Source organism: Giraffa tippelskirchi, chromosome 10 (assembly GCF_054371585.1).
Source record: "Giraffa tippelskirchi isolate mGirTip1 chromosome 10, T2T-mGirTip1v1.2.pri, whole genome shotgun sequence".
Taxonomy (NCBI): Eukaryota; Metazoa; Chordata; class Mammalia; order Artiodactyla; family Giraffidae; genus Giraffa; species Giraffa tippelskirchi.
In genome coordinates, this window is record NC_137284.1 from 123,780,020 (window position 1) to 123,795,968 (window position 15,949).

A 15,949-nucleotide genomic window follows, 5' to 3' on the forward strand; every position below is an offset into this window, starting at 1 on the left:
GGTGGGGTGGGGACTGAGGAAATGTGACACAGAGTTGGCATCGGGGGAGGGATTCCATGGCTGCTGCATCACACCTGGCTCCCCCTGCTGTCCATTGCCCTCCACGGTACGTCTGCCTGCTGGCCCATCCATCATCACTGAGCTCAAGGGAGGCCACCTCCATTCACTAGAAAATAGTTCTTCTCATCTCACCCACTGAGAATCCCGCAGGACTTGATCTGCGTGATTGCTCATCGTCTGCTCCCTGGCCTTGATCCTCTAGGTAACATGTATTTCCTTTTCTTCTTGACCCCACAGACATCTCAGCCAAGCCCTGGTGGTCAGTCTTCATGCAGCAGCCAACAGTCCCCCATCAGCAACTATTCCAACAGTGGGCTCGAGCTTCCTCTGACCGATGGAGGTGGTGTGGGCGACTTCAGTGCCATCGATGAAACCCCAATCATGGACTCGACCATTTCCACTGCAACCACAGCCCTCGCTTTGCAAGCCCGAAGGAACCCAGCAGGGACCAAATGGATGGAGCACGTCAAACTAGAAAGGCTCAAACAAGTGAATGGAATGCTTCCACGACTGAACCCCATTCTACCCCCTAAAGCCCCTGCAGTCTCTCCTCTCATAGGAAACGGTGAGTTCCAGCCAGACCTCATGTCTGCTCGGGGTTTTCTGTTCTTTCGGAGGCAGCCAGAGCACAGAGCGGACCCAGGTCCTTGGGTTTTCTGTTTGCTTGTTTCCCCACCAGCTCTAAAAAGATGCTGGAACTATGCCTATTAGGTTACCTTTCTGGAGAGCCCACATTTTATTGGGTTAGCCAAAAAGTTCATTCAAGTTTTTCTCTAAGATAATATAGGGGGAAAAAAAATACCAATCAACTCTTTTGGCCAACCCAATAAAAGCAGACAGTAAGAGGATAATACTGGAATGAAAAGTAAAACTGCACGTGACTCATATTCTGATGGTGAAATCATCACTATTAGATCAGAGTAAGGAAATCTTAGCTGCAGAGGCATCCAGAATTAGCCCCTGTCTCTGATTTCCACAGTCTACAGCCAGCAGGTAAACAGTCACTTTGACCAATGTTGGCCTAATTCAGAGAAAGGGAAGCCACTTCTGCCACTGTCAGCCCCTAGTTGGTTTGTGTTTCTGAGATTACACTCAGTACCCGGAGCAGAGCCCAAGTATGAACTCCCCCATCCCATCAACTCAGGTGCCTTACACCTGCATAGGATGGGAGGAAGCCCTGAGAATGGGTATGAGACCCTCAGAATGCCTTCTGCCCTTGGACTTCCTGTAACTTGAGCACTGTATCTACATCCTGTGGTTCTTCACTTTGCCCTTGCACTACACCTGCGAAGGAGCTTAACTCATCCAGGGAGTTGTTACTGCTTTGTTTAAGCCAGGGAATCCACCACTGCAGCCTGCCACCTGCTCACCCACCCCCTTACTCCGTCCCTGGCCCTTTGGCACTGCAGGGCAGGGGTGGGTCACCATGACCAGACCGCCTGGCCCCAGAAACCAAAAAGAGTCACTGTTTGTGACACCTGTGTTGTCATCCCGAGTTGAACCCCTGTCTCCCACGTTGTCTCTGCAGGCACGCAGCCCAGTACCAGCTGCAGTCTGGGTGGGCCCATGCCCCTCATCCCAAACAGAAGCGACCTGTCTGGGGTGGACATCACCATGTTGAACATGCTCAACCGGAGAGACAGCAGCACCAGCACCGTCAGCTCCGCCTACCTGAGCAGCCGCCGCTCCTCCGGCATCTCCCCCTGCTTCTCCAGCCGCCGGTCCAGCGAGGCATCCCAGGCCGAGGGGCGACCCCAGAACGTGAGCGTGGCCGACTCTTACGACCCCATCTCCACCGACGCCTCTCGCAGGTCCAGCGAGGCCAGCCAGGGCGACGGTCTGCCCAGCCTGCTCAGCCTCACTCCCGCCCAGCAGTACCGCCTGAAAGCCAAGTACGCCGCTGCCACGGGCGGCCCCCCACCCACCCCGCTGCCCAACATGGAGAGGATGAGCCTCAAGACCCGGATGGCCCTGCTGGGAGATGGCAGGGAGCCGGCGGGGACCCTGCCTCCTGTGCATCCTCCCCGGAGATGCAGTGACGGCGGGGCCCACGGTTACGGCCGGCGCCCACTGCTGCCCCAGGATGCGCTGGGCAATGGCGTGAGAAGAGCCAGCGACCCAGTGAGGACGGTATCTGAGAGCCTCTCTCTGCCCCGGCTGCAGCGGTTCAACAGCCTTAACAGCTTCAACCCTCCAGTGTTGCCTCCATCTCTGGAAAAGCGCAACCTCGTGCTTCAGAACTACACGCGGCCCGATGGAGGCCAGGCCCGCCACTTCCACTCCTCTCCCTGTCCCCCGAGCATCACTGAGAATGTCACCCTGGAGTCCCTGACCATGGACGCCGACGTGAGCCTGAACGATGAGGACCTCCTGCCCGATGACGTGGTGCAGTATTTAAATTCCCAGAACCCAGCCGGGTACGAGCAGCACTTCCCAGGCACCTTCTCTGATGACAACAAAGTGCCCCACGGCTTGGGGAGTGGACCCGGGGACTTTGACCCACTGGGGCTGCCTGACAGCCATGCCAGCCACCCCGGCAGCCAGCAGTACCGCAGCCTGGAGCAGCCCTGCCCTGATGCCAATAAATCCGACCTGCCCATTCAGTGGAATGAAGTCAGCTCAGGCAGCGCCGACCTGTCCTCTTCCAAGCTGAAATGCGGCCAGCGGTCCATGGGGCAGCAGGCTCGGGCCTTTGGGTCATACAGCCACATGGGTGTTCACCCGCAGAATCTCTTGAGGAGTGGGACTGGCCCAGCTGGGGGGTATCCGACCCTTGGGGAGCATGCCAGCTCCTTCGGGGGCCCAGAACACTTAGTGAACCACGGTGGCGGAGCTGGCACCAACGGGAATGCCTTCCACGAACCACCCTATAAGGCCCAGCAGTATGGAAACTGCCTCGCCAGGCAGCCTGGTGCCCCCAGCTTACTTGATGGGGCCTGCGGCCCTGGGATCCAAACGGCAAAGCTGAAAAGCATCACCATGCAAGGGAGCGGGAGCCATCTGGATTTTGGCCTGTCGGTGGCACCGAATGAGTCAGCCGGCAGCACGGTGAATGGCATGCCCACCCCAGACCCCACAGGGCAGGGTTACCTGGCTCAGCAGCTCCTCGGTGACAGCACACACCCCCAGGGGGCAGGCCACTCCGGGCAGAACCTGCTGGGGCAGGCTAGCGCTACCTCACACATCTATCAAGGGCCGGAGAGCAGCCTGCCCGGGCCTCCCAGCATCAGCGTGCAGCTGCCAAGCGTGGCAGCCGTCAGGGGCTACCAGCCATGTGCTGGCTACGGGGGCGGCCGGCGCCAGGCTGGGCCGAGGGGTGGTCTTGCACTGCAGCCGGGACAGCTCAGTGACCCGAGTCAGACCTGCAGGGTGAATGGCATCAAGATGGAGATGCCAGGACAGCCCCATCAGCTCTGTTCAAATGCGCAGAGTTACTCTGGTCAGTTCTATGACCAAACCGTTGGCTTCGGTCAGCAAGACATGAAAACTGGTTCCTTCTCCATGTCAGAAGCCAACTGCCTGCTCCAGGGGGCCGGCGCCGAAAACTCTGAATTACTCTCCCCAGGTGCTAACCAGGTGACAAGCACAGTTGACAGCCTCGACAGCCATGACCTGGAAGGGGTGCAGATTGATTTCGACGCTATCATAGACGACGGGGACCACGCCAGCCTGATGTCAGGAGCCCTGAGCCCAAGCATCATTCAGAACCTTTCTCATAGCTCCTCCCGACTCACCACGCCGCGAGCCGCCCTCCCGTTCCCGCCTCTGTCTTTGAGCACCACCAACATGGCAATCGGGGACATGAGCTCCCTGCTGACCTCCCTCGCGGAAGAAAGCAAATTCCTTGCGGTTATGCAGTAAGCATTAGGGGGAAAAAACGACTGCCGAGAGACCTGAAACTTTAGGAGTTTAAAAGATTAAATTGACCCTTTTTTGTTTGGCTGATTTTTTTTAGTTCTGTATGTATTTTAGCGATCTCATCTCACCTAACTGGGATGTGTTTCAAGTATATTCCTTTTATGGAAAAGGACTCTGAAAAACCCTAAAGTATTCTAGGGAGAAACTGTCTTCCATTTCAGTTTTGAATCAGTATTGTTACACTCAAAACATCCTCTTTAAAAAAAAAGAAAACTGTAAGCCTGTTCCTCCCTCCTCCCCCCCCCTTTTTTTTAGTAAACCGGTGTAAATGGTGATGTGAGCGTTCTTTCTTTTCAGAGAGAGGGCTAGTGAAAGGATTTGACATGTCTCTCTGTTATTCCAAGGAACTAGGAAGTTGATGTACTTGTGACTAAGGGGTTACACGTCCAGCATTTTTCCATTTTCCTTTACATATGGTCAATGTTTGTTTTTGTGTTTTGTGTCTTTTGTTTTTGAATTCCCACACTGGGCTTGGGAGTCGGAAGTTGGAGAGTGAGTTTGGGAATCTCTTGTGGGTGTACTGTAGCAGAGGTGACAGGCTTTTGAGAAGCTCCCAACCCCCGTTCAGTTTGGGGCGTGCTTTAGACAGATACACACAAGTGGAAATTCAGGGCTCTTGTGCAGGAAATTGTTTGCCCACAGTTGGGGTTGGTTTAAAAATCTTCCTGTCCATACACGTGCTATGGACAGGAAGGTGGGTACGTCTATATGTCAGTTCTCAGTTATGGACCCTGCCTCCCCCGTCTGTCTGTCCATGAATGTTCAGTGCTGTTCCCGGGAGAGACAGGGAGGAGTGTTGGGTGATGCTCAGACACACTATTACTTTCATCTGTTCTGGTAAGAAGGTAGATCTGTTATAGATTAAAGCTATTGCATAGAATTTGGGAAATATTTGTGGGTTGGCATATTTGTTGATTAGTTCCATCTCTCACCCCATTTTCATAGATAACTGAGAATTGATTATATCTAGTTTTGAGTATATAGGTACTTAATCCCATAGCTGGCTATATCATCAACAATATATTAATTCCACCATAGCAAAGGAGTATTTCTATTCTAAGTGCCCTATTTTAGGGGACTTGTGAAATTTGGTGGTAAAAGAAAAGCTCACAGACCAAGATATTTGGAGTAAATTGCTTCAAACATTTTCAGTATTTAAAAACACTAAGGGCACAGTTTCATAGCTGTGTGGATACGTTTTTAACACTCTATTACATTATGCACCCATTTAAGAAGTGAAGTCTTCTATGCAGTTTGTCCTTAATGTGGACTTAAGCTAGATTTTCAGATGAAAAGGTTTAAAGACTTAAAAAGTGCAGCTACTCTCCATGTGTACAGTTGCTGCTACACATAAAAGACATACCGTGTGTGCACAGGGTATGTGGACTAGCCAGCATTTTCCTTTTAAAAAGTATGTAAACTATGAAAATACAACATCAGCACCTCAGGCGACATGTTGTATTCTGTCCCATTGATCTTGGAGTTAGATTTATCCAAAGTGATTCATAAGTCCATTATGTGTTTTTTCCCCTTCAGTTCTGCCATTTAAATTAGCGGTAGACAAAAATCAAATAAAAGTATGAGATAATAGAATATTAGGACCAGCTCATTTTTCTCAGGTTTATGTTCTCTTATTTGGACCAAGAATCTCACGTGGGGTAAAATTCCCCTCTGAATTTTAGACTTTTGGGACTTCAGCTGAGACAGTTGGGTTTGCTTTCAACTAGATGAAAGCAGAGGGGTGTTGAGGTCCTCCTGCTGTTCCCCATGTGCAGCACCTTCTTTTAAATCAAAGGAAGCATCCACTTTGGAACAGAGCCCCAAATCAAAAGACAAGTAGTGATCTGAGCTCGGAGAGTTGAGTCTCTATCACTCTTCAGTGGAAAACTTGATGCCTTTTCTGTATTCTTCAAACGGGTCGTGATCTGGTCACAAAATCGACAGTCCAGTTCCCTGAATCTCGTATCTAGGTGAACTCAGTCCCAAGGTCCTGGTCTGGGCTCACCTGCTCTTGTGGCTTAACCCCATTCCTGTCTTCCTCCTCCTGCACCGAGAGCCCTTCCCCACTAGAGTTCTTGGATGTGCCCTGCATTTCTCAGTTACCATATTTCCCAAATTGCCTTCGCTGTGCATGGAAGGATGGATGGAGACTGAGTTGAGCATGGTTGTCACCTTGCGCCCTTGTTTTTTCCTTTGCTTTCTGGTGATTCTCCTGGTTGTCCTCTATGTTTTTCTTTCCATACTTTGTTTTCCTTGTTCTGGCCTTCAGATTTGCAGGAGATCAACTCACCTCAGTATCTGGTTTCTCTCAGTATGCAAATCTCAGAATGATGGAGGAGAGGAGAGGTGGGAGAGAAAAGTGTCCTTCTGAATGTGATGGTCTGTTGGTATAGTCAGTGAAGAAGATCTTTTGGGGCCACTTCCAAGTGCTCTGTCTGGACATGGATTTCTGTACACTTAGAATCTCCTGTGATGAGACCCATCCCCAGCCTCCAGTCTTCCCTCCACTTCTCTTGTCCCTTGCACTTGGGGAGATAACACCAACTCACTAGGGTCATACCCTGCTTTTTAATGCAGGCTCATACATGGTACTTCTGTTTAGCACCTGTGTTAAACGTGTTTTTCCTGGTCAATCCATTTTGTTTTCTTCTCCAAAGAACTGATCAGACTGCCCCTACTCTTCACACATTGGCTCACACTCTTGAGCCACAGAGTTTTGATTCTTGCGCTGTATGTGCCTTATTTTATGTTAATGTCGTCGAAGCAAGGGACCAGTTGGTGTTGCCCAATCAGGGCTTGAGGCTATGTGCTTGCCACCGGCCAAGAGGACCTGATTGTAGCAGAGTCTGAGCTGTCTCGTAACCTGACTTCTCATGTTGTTTTGAATGCATAGGAGGATGTTCTCTTCTGACAAGTTACTGTTGTGTATCCTGCAAACGTGTAAGATAAAATACAAGTTCATTGTTTTCACCTTTTTTAGATTTTTAAAAAAATAAAATGTGTAACCCTTTTTTTAAAAGAAACATGTGTAAATACATTTAAGTATTGTAGGCATAGTGTTTGGACGTGGCCGGCCCCGGGCCTTCCTCGGATCAGCCTGCAGCCTGTGCGATGCCCCCCACGCCCACCTCAAGCCCGGGGCTGCAGCACCCCCAACAGATGGACTCTACTTCTACTTTCACAACCACTTAGTCTTTTTATAACAAAGAAGAGGAACAATGTTTCTTACAATGTCAATAAAAAAACTCTTTGTACTGAAATGTTTCCTAGGCGGTTTATTTAATTCATAGTTGAATGGAAAGGGGGCTTTCTTTGGAAAAATCCAGAACCTGCATTTACTCAGACCATCCCCCTGACTTACACACACACACACACACACACAAACACAAGCTTAGTCTGAGACCCAGACTCCTCATCCCTAAGATGGAGAATGAAGCAATGCGCTCTCTGAGTGGTGTGTGAGGAGGGTTACTTGGGAAGCATGCCAGTTGTAACGTGGGCCATTTTTCTTAATTTTATCTCTTGGCCAAACTCTTAAGAAGACGGACATGAATAGGTTTAACGTCTCACAACTTGTCCCTCTTTTATATATCATCCTGTTATTTGGAGATACCCTAACACACCTTAACAGGAAATCTGACGTGGTAGAAGCTTACTTTTTTTTTTTTTCTTTTCTTTTTTTTTTTTTTTTGACAGGAAATAGCATTTATTGGTGAGCATGATTAAGGAGGGGACAGTGCTAACACTCATGAGTGCAGGGCCCGCCATTTGTCCAGGGGACCACGATTAGGGATGTATTTGACCCCACAGCCGTCCGGGATGAGTCGCTTTTCTGCCACCATGTTTTCAAATTCATCCGCGTTGAACTTGGTAAATCCCCACTTCTTGGAGATGTGGATCTTCTGGTGGCCAGGGAACTTGAACTTGGCCCGGCAGAGGGCTTCAATCACATGCTCCTTGTTCTGCAGCTTGGTGCGGATGGACATTATGACCTGGCCAATGTGGACCCTGGCCACTGTGCCCTGGGGCTTTCCAAAAGTACCGCGCATACCTGTCTGGAGTCTAGATTGGGGAACAGCAGGCTAGTCACGAATGCCCACTAGAAGAGTTGTCTCCAAGGTCCCTTAGGACAACCTGTACAGGCAACAGGTTGCATACACTACCAAGGAGGCTGCTGTTTGCAGCCATTGCACACTGGGCCCCCATGGGGAAAAGAGCACAGTCGGCTTAATTGGCTGCAAAAGAAGCTTACTTTTATGTGGCTTTTAATAACTGATACCAGACAGAAATAGAAGCTATTTCTCCATTTGACTTTTCTCTGGATCATTAGAAAAGACTCCAAGAGGGTCTCTTCCTATTTCTCAGTAGCATCAGGTATCTTTTGACCCACCAGGCGAAGGCACTGGTTGTTGGGAAGGACAGGTGGTCCTGGTTGTCAACATCATAGGGCTACAAGGATGGGTCAACCTTCATGCACATGTGTATAGATGCGCACACACACACACACACACACACACACACACACACACACACACACTCACAGCACCTGTCCCAGGGAACCTCTTGTCCTGTGGGTGGTGACTATATTGCTCACTGACCTCTAGCAGCGATTTTCCAGTCATAAGGATGCTTCACTCTTTCCTCATTCACAAGAGAGAATTTCCTCTCATAAATTCAAAATTCTTTGCTTTCATAACTATATTCTTCACATAAAGTGTCCAAATGTGTCCGGAAAAAAATAGGGGAAAAAAATAGGAACTTATGCCCTGTCATGGGTTTAAATTGTCTTCTCACAAAGATGCATGCCATGTAGTAAGTCAAAATAAAGTAAATAAGAGAAATGAGGCTAACAAAAAGGAAAAGCTGGAAATGAGATATTCCCAGAAATGAGGCACATGACAAACTCCTGTAAGTTTGTGTGAACAGGATGCAGGTACCACTAACAGCTTTGTTTAAAAGACTCCTCCTGTCAAGGAGATGTGAAGGAGGCAGTTTGGGGTAAAATAACAGAGCTGCAATCCATTTGGTATTTCATAAAGATTTATATTAAGTAAGTTTGTGTTATGTATTATCCAGATAAGACTATGACAGGAGAATGCTAGTATAAGATGGAAAATTTAACCAAGTGCCAAAACGTCTTATTCATCCCTTTTTCCTCCATGACTTTCTCTATTTTGTTGGCAGTTTTTCCCCTTTGGTTAGTAAAAAAAAAATTCAACTGATTAAGTTTGAAAATCAAATTGGCTCTATTAAATTGTTCATGAATGGAGCAGCATTTCATCTAGGAAGCAGAGAGAGACTCCAAGGGTTTGTGCAAAATGGAAGGCTTTTATGGAGAAAAGAGTGGGACAGGAAAGTCCTTCAAAAGAGAGAAATGAAAGTTCATTGGAGGAAAGTGAGAGTTTGGGTAATGAAGGCTCCTCATTGACTGAGCTGTATTTCCATCAGTTGGGTTTGTTGATGGGCACGAAGAAAATCTTCCTTCTTTCTATTGGTGTAGTAAGGTTGTTGTACCTCCTGTCTGGAAGTACAAGGTAGTCTCTTCCTGTTGGGATCTGTGATTGACGTTTTCACATTTGGAGTAATTGGCAAGAAGTGGTAGCCTTCCTTATTCCAATTTTTGTTGGGGTTTCCTTTTTATTAATTTTCACAGGCCTTACTTTATAGTATATTCACTATTCCAAATACAATCTGAGCTCATATCTCCTTTAATATGAGCTTCCTTAAAATTTCATTTTGCCAACATACACCTAGTTTATGCCTTCTCCACCTAGTTATCCGAACTCCTTACTATTCTTAAGAATAGTAAGAGAATCTAGAATAGAATCTGGTTTTAGGCTTCTTTCTTTTCCTTTCCATACATTTTTGGACCCATGCTCACCCAGCAGAGACGTGGAATCTTAGGTTCTACACATTTTCTCACCTGTCCCTGAATCTTCTGCGGCCTCTCTCGCTGCATCCAACCTTCCTCAAGGCCCAGTGTTAGGTTAGGATGGTCTCTGCCCTCATAGAACTTATAGGTTATCTGGGGGTGTCAAAAAAGAGTTATATTAATTCAACAGCACTGCCTGTATGTCTAATATCCCATTCAGAGTCCTTGATAGGAGCTACAGATGGAAAGATGTATAAAGCTGTGGGTCCATAGGCTTGTATACCAGTGGGAGGGACAGACATGTAACCAGAGAATACAACAGTTGCCATAACAGAAGACATTCAAGGGCAGGTTCAGGTTTGGGGCATTATCCAGCTGAGGTCCTTATAGCAGGGCTTCTCAACCTTGGTATTATTGACATATGGGGTCAGGTGTTCTTTATAGTGGGGGTCTATCTCATGTACTGTAGGATGCTTAGTGACTAGTTGCCAGTACCACCCCACAAGTTGTAACAGTCAAAAATGTCTCTGGAAATAGCTACATGTCCCTTGGACAGAAAATAGTTCCATATTGAGATGCTCCAGTTTAAGTAGTGAAAATACAAGGAGAGACATACTGTAGGCAGGTGCCCAGAAGATTCAAGTGTAGACTCGGACTTGGGAGTCTTTGGCACACAGGTGACAGAAGAAGCAAAGAGTAAAGCACCAATACCAGGCACAGGAGTAGAATGAGAGGAAGACTAAGAAATGAACCCCAAGGAACACTGGCCCCATGGACCAAGAGATGGAGGGCGCAGGTGAGGCAGGCTGAACAGAGAAGAAGAGGCAGGAGAGACTGCGTGCTCTCGAAACAGGGAGACACTTTCCAGTAGGCCAAGACTGTAGAGTGCAATGTGAAGGTCTAGGAAAACATGAGCTGAAAAACACCCATTATAAGAGTCAGAAGACCCCAGAGATTGTGGGGGAGCATTTATCATTGGGGTGGTGAGAATAGATATGGGTTCATGACAGTTAAGAAACAAATGACACAGGACACAAAGGGGAATGCGGGGACCTCTTTCAAGTAGCCTGTGCCATGTCATCATTCCAGATGCCATCAGAGTTAGAATACACGTGGTTCCATGTTCTCACGAAGAAAAAGCACGCGATGAAGCTATGGCATGGTGCTTCCCATCCTCTAAGAGACACGTTCCAATTTGAGGTGTTACGGTCACCTCAGAGAATGTGAAATACATTATTTCCAAGGGAAAGAGGCTGGAGAGGTAGAAAATTGTATTTTCTTGTGGTTGTTGTCCTAACTTTCTTCCATTATTTCCTTCTTTCTTCCCTCCCGTCTTCTCTTCCTTCCTTCTTTAATAATAGAGATTTAACCATGTTAATCATCCAATAGGAAAGAGGCAGAGGGGAGGAGGCGCTTGATGTTACAGTGGTTGGAACAAACAGCACGGGGACCACCTGGATCACAGGATGGATGGATGACTCCTGAGAAATGAGGGATGGAGGGAAGGATGGGGACAGGTGTAGACAGATGCAAGGAATAGATATGAGGGACGGAGAGGCTGAGGGAACTCAACAGTGACTTAGACCTGTGAAGATACAGAGCAGTCTGGCTTGTGTTGGGAAGGCTAGTGACCTTAAACTGGGCTTTCAGAATGCGTGGAGGGTGAGGAGGGGAGTAGAAGTTAGGGAGGAAGAGCATGAAGCCATGTGAGCTTCCCAAGTTCATCCCCGCTGCTCCAGCTCCACGGAATCCAGATTAGATTAATCAGGAGTAAGACTCAACTGGGAGATTATTGTGATCTTAGGGGGGAAAGTAAGGTAATACCTTTTGGCAGTGATGGTGGGAGGCATGTGGAAGGGGAGGGCGTGGAGGCAGTGTGCCCTTGGACCCACACAAGGACGGCCCAGAGTTGCTGTGTCTTAGGGAAGCAGGAGAGGGGGCAAGAGGGGGCCCCCCACAATTTTCTTCCCATCCCTCAGGAGGTGGGGTCCAGCCCAGCCCTTCAAAGGCAGAGCAAGCCCCAGGGACTAGGGATGCTGGGGCGGCGGTGGGGGGCAGGGGGGGACTGGTACCTACGGTACTTTTCATCACTGGCTCTTCACCGAGCAAGCAAGAAACTTTATGTGGAATTTCTAGTCAATGGTGCATAGATGTTTTATGTTTTTTTTTTTCTTTCAATCACAGGACTATTTTAATAAGGCAACTGTGCTTCTTAGCTCTTACCTCTGGTTTCTACCTGCCATAGCTCTGCAAGGCTCAGCTCACACCTCACCTCTTGATTCTAATTTCCCTTCTGCTAGAGCCTTTCCAGGCCAGGGCTCCGTGAGAAGTGTGAGGTGGCCTGGCAAGCCTGCAGGCCAAGCTGGAGGGAGCACCGGCAAGCCTGGAGAGCCAGCCAGTCTTGCCCCGGGCTGGCTTCTTGGGAGAGAAGCCCGCTGCTGCCCTGGTCCGCAGCCACCATCGGGATGGGGCAGGAAGCGGGGTGGATCGGCTCTGCCCTCTTCCTGAGCTGCTTCTGTGGGATCGGCCTTCTTACTCAAACTCTAGCTGAAGAAAGACTCCTCAGCCACTCCAACTAGAAGCAGCTAAAACCCCCAGATTGTCCCTGCTCTTTATAAAAGCTCTAGAGTTGACACGAGAGCTTCTGATGCTGGTGGTAAAGGGACATCACAGGTTCTCCACACCTGAACCATCTGAACCACATCTGAGCCACATCCACATCTGAACCATCACCCCCAACAAAGATGCATATGGTAGTATTTTTGATCTAGTGCATCACTCCTCCTGTTCTGCTAATTCCCTGACTACCAGTTGGAGGGCTTATGAAACAGTCGTTTAGATTCTCTGAGATCAGGGGGAAGGGAGACTGGAGAGGACCCCACAGACTTCTCTTTCTTTGCTGGGCCTGCCTCTGAGTCCCTCTGCTCCTGCAAGGACCCCTCAGGAGAAGGGAAAGGGACGGTTCACCCTTGCAAGAAACCCCAGGGGGATCCAGATCAGTGATCTTGCCCCGCAGCTGTGAAGCCTCCTGCGCTCAGAAATTCTCCGGCCGATATGATCCTCGCTTGGCAGTTGGACCGCAGCTCCTCCCAGCTGGCAGGCGCAGGCCTGCAGCCTTCAGGGCTTGTGAGGGCCAAATGCAATGCGGAGGTGTGATTCACCAAGTTCCCAGAGGCAAGGGAGGCGGCCAGCTGGCAGAGGATTACTGAACAGCCAGGCCAAGGAATTCCATCGCTGTTTGGATGGAGACAAGCAACTAGCTACCTCACTTCTCCTCCTCCCCCGCTGAAGCATGGAGATGAAGGCCAGCCAGGACTTGGGGTGCAGAGGGAAGGAACTATACCGCTTCACTGACTACCAAGATAAGGCTCTGTGGCAGCGTCTCCAGGGAGTCTTGTTTCTGCCTTTTCATTTGAAGGTGATTCTGGCGCCCACCAATGTTTCCCCAAAACACACCTAGATGCATTGCCCAGAGGTGATTTTTTAATAAGCATCAAACTTGTTAGGCAAGAAATGAAATACTGGGTAACAAACAAACAAGCCCAGTGTATACTCAAATCAAGGGTTGTCTAGTCTCCTGAATAAGAGATTTCTCCCCCTGCACCTTAGCTCTCCCAGGCTCTCCGGGTGTCTGTTTTTTCGGTTTAGTTGCTCAGTTGTGTATGACTCTTTCATGACCCCATGGACTATAGACTTCCAAGCTCCTCTGTCCATGGGATTGTCCAGGCAATAATACCGGAGTGGTTGCCATTTCCTTCTCCAGAGGATCTTCCCGACTCAGAGACCGAACCTTTGTTTCCTGCGTTGGCAGGCAGATTTTTACCCCTGAGTCACCAGGGTAGCCTTCTGTAGGTGTCTGCCAGTTACATATCCATTGCACAGCCATTCTTAACCCAACTTAAGAAGCTGGCTGCTTCATGAACCCAGGCCTCCGGACACCTCCCATTTGATCTACATCCTTCCACAAATGAAGTCATGAACCATCACCATAAGGATTTCCCCTGAAGTTCATGCAAAGAACAAACCCCAAAGACCCCAGCCAAGCTCCTTCCACCTAGAGCTTAGATTCCTGCATCCTTTGAATTGAGGTAACAGGTGACTGGGTAATCCTTTTTCACCCATCTCTGCCCTATCCTCAGGGCAAGCAAACAACACTCTCTGAGTTCCAAGGCCACTGGGAGAAGAACAGAATGTCCTACTGACTTTGAAGACGGGAGATCAGGGAACAGCATTTCCTTGGGTTGCCTTGACCCGGGCTGTCTTCACTCGCTGTGCAGTTTTAGACGATTTAGTATCACTTTCCACTGTTCCGACTGAAAGGCTGACAGCTTCCAACACGGCGGCCTTCCAGCTTGTTGGAAAGGTGTTTTGAGGCGCTCCTAAATCAAGTGGGCTTAACATTCAGCCAAAAGGAAGGTTTTCGAAAATAAGCTGATTTTAATCCATCCTTGCTGGCCTTGTGCACTCGGATTCCAGCTTCATTCAGACACAGGGTTTCCCCTTCAAGGAAGAAGTACAAAGAGGGTGGGTGCCGGGAATGGGGCGGGGTAGGGGGGGCTGTGGGGGGAGGGGTTGACTCCACCCCCAGCTGGTGTCTTGCTAATGAGTTCTGGCCCCTCCACCGGGCTGTGAAGTTAGCGCAGAACCCATGAGTGAAGACTTAATCTTTCATAAGACGCCACCCCCCACAACTTCAGAAGCCAGCAATCAGTTCAAGGGGGTGTCAGGTCATCACCAGCACTTCTGAATGACTAGCTACAAATTCAGGGGTTCCCGTAACCTCCCAGGTTGATAGTTCTCTAGAATGACTCACAACTCAAGAAAGTGCTATACTTCTGTTTACAATTTTATTATGAAGGATGCAAGTCAGGACCAGCTTGAGGACTATGAGGGTATCCTGAACACAGAGCTTCCGTGCTCCCCATGTGTGGAGTCAGGACCTGTCACCTTCTGGGCACATCCATGTGGCCACCATCAAGAAGTTCCACTGAGCCTCGGTGCCCAGAGGTTTTATCAGGGTTTCATCACATAGGCATAATTGATCAAGTCACTGGCCAGGTGATTCAGCACAATCTCCAGTGCCATCTACTCCCCAGATGTCAGGCTGGTTCAAAGTCTTCCCCTCTAATCAGATGGTTGGTTCCTCTGGTGACCAGCTCCCAGCCCTAAAGCCATTTTGGGGCCACCAAGAATCACCTCAAGAACATAAACTCAGGTGTGACCCCAGGGGCTCCTGAATAACAAAAGCACTGCTATCACTGGGGAATTCCAAGGACTTAAATCTCCCCCAAATCTTCATTTGGGCTTCCCTGGTGGCTCAGACAGTAAAGAATTTGCCTGCAATGCAGGAGACACAGGTTCGAATCCTGGGTTGGGAAGATACCCTGGAGAAGGGAATGGCTACCCACTGCAGTATTCTTGCCTGGAGAATAAGCATGGACATAGGAGCCTGGTGGGCTCTGGTCCATGGGGTCATTACAGAGAGCTTCTTCTTGGGAAACCCAGGAGAAAAGAAAGCTATGAGGTCCCAATTCAACTGAGAAGAGGTGGCCCCCTCAGCTGGCATGGGGACATAGTGCCAGCACCTCCTCACTAGTGAGATGTCATTCTCTGAGCATCAGTGGTCTCATCTACAGATATGGTTTAGTTATTTATGTCTACCCCAGAGTTGTATTTATGTCTGCTTCTGAGTTGTCCTGAGGAGAGCTTCATATGGTGGATAGAACATGCTTGGCATATGCAGGAGCCAGTGAGCAGTCAATGGACATGTTTATCTCTGTGGTTATCTTTTTCTTCACTCCAGCAATAATTCCACATGACTGGAGTGCAGATAAAGGAGATCCGTGATATACAGGAAGATGCAGCTGCTGCTGCCACTAAGTCGCTTCAGTCGTGTCTGACTCTTTGCGACCCCATGGACTGCAGCCTACCAGGCTTCTCCATCCATGGGATTTTCCAGGCAAGAGTACTGGAGTGGGTTTCCATTGTCTTCTCCGATACAGGAAGATGAAGGCCCCCAAAAGCCAGGGGTCTTAGGCCCTTACACTCACCAACCAGCCTGCCTGCTTGTCAACTCTTGACTCACAAAGCAGAAGACAT

The 15,949-nt window shown here is 49.0% G+C and overlaps 1 protein-coding gene and 1 non-coding gene across 6 annotated transcripts in view; one reads left to right on the forward strand and one right to left on the reverse strand.

The window, feature by feature from the left end:
• Positions 1 to 7,238, forward strand: part of GLI3 (GLI family zinc finger 3) — a 306,186-nt gene extending 298,948 nt beyond the window's left edge. For all 5 annotated transcript variants that reach the window (XM_081531099.1, XM_081531098.1, XM_081531097.1 and 2 more), the window contains 2 exons: positions 298 to 625; positions 1,589 to 7,238. In XM_081531099.1, coding sequence (XP_081387225.1) covers positions 298 to 625; positions 1,589 to 3,921 — 2,661 coding nt within the window. In that variant the 3' untranslated portion in view covers positions 3,922 to 7,238. The remainder of the gene's footprint in view (positions 1 to 297; positions 626 to 1,588) is intronic.
• Positions 7,239 to 8,084: 846 nt separating this feature from the next.
• On the reverse strand, positions 8,085 to 8,219 carry LOC145524934 (small nucleolar RNA SNORA70). The gene has a single exon (XR_014067964.1). It is a non-coding gene; the product is annotated as a small nucleolar RNA SNORA70 (small nucleolar RNA).
• Between the last annotated feature and the right edge of the window lie 7,730 nt (positions 8,220 to 15,949).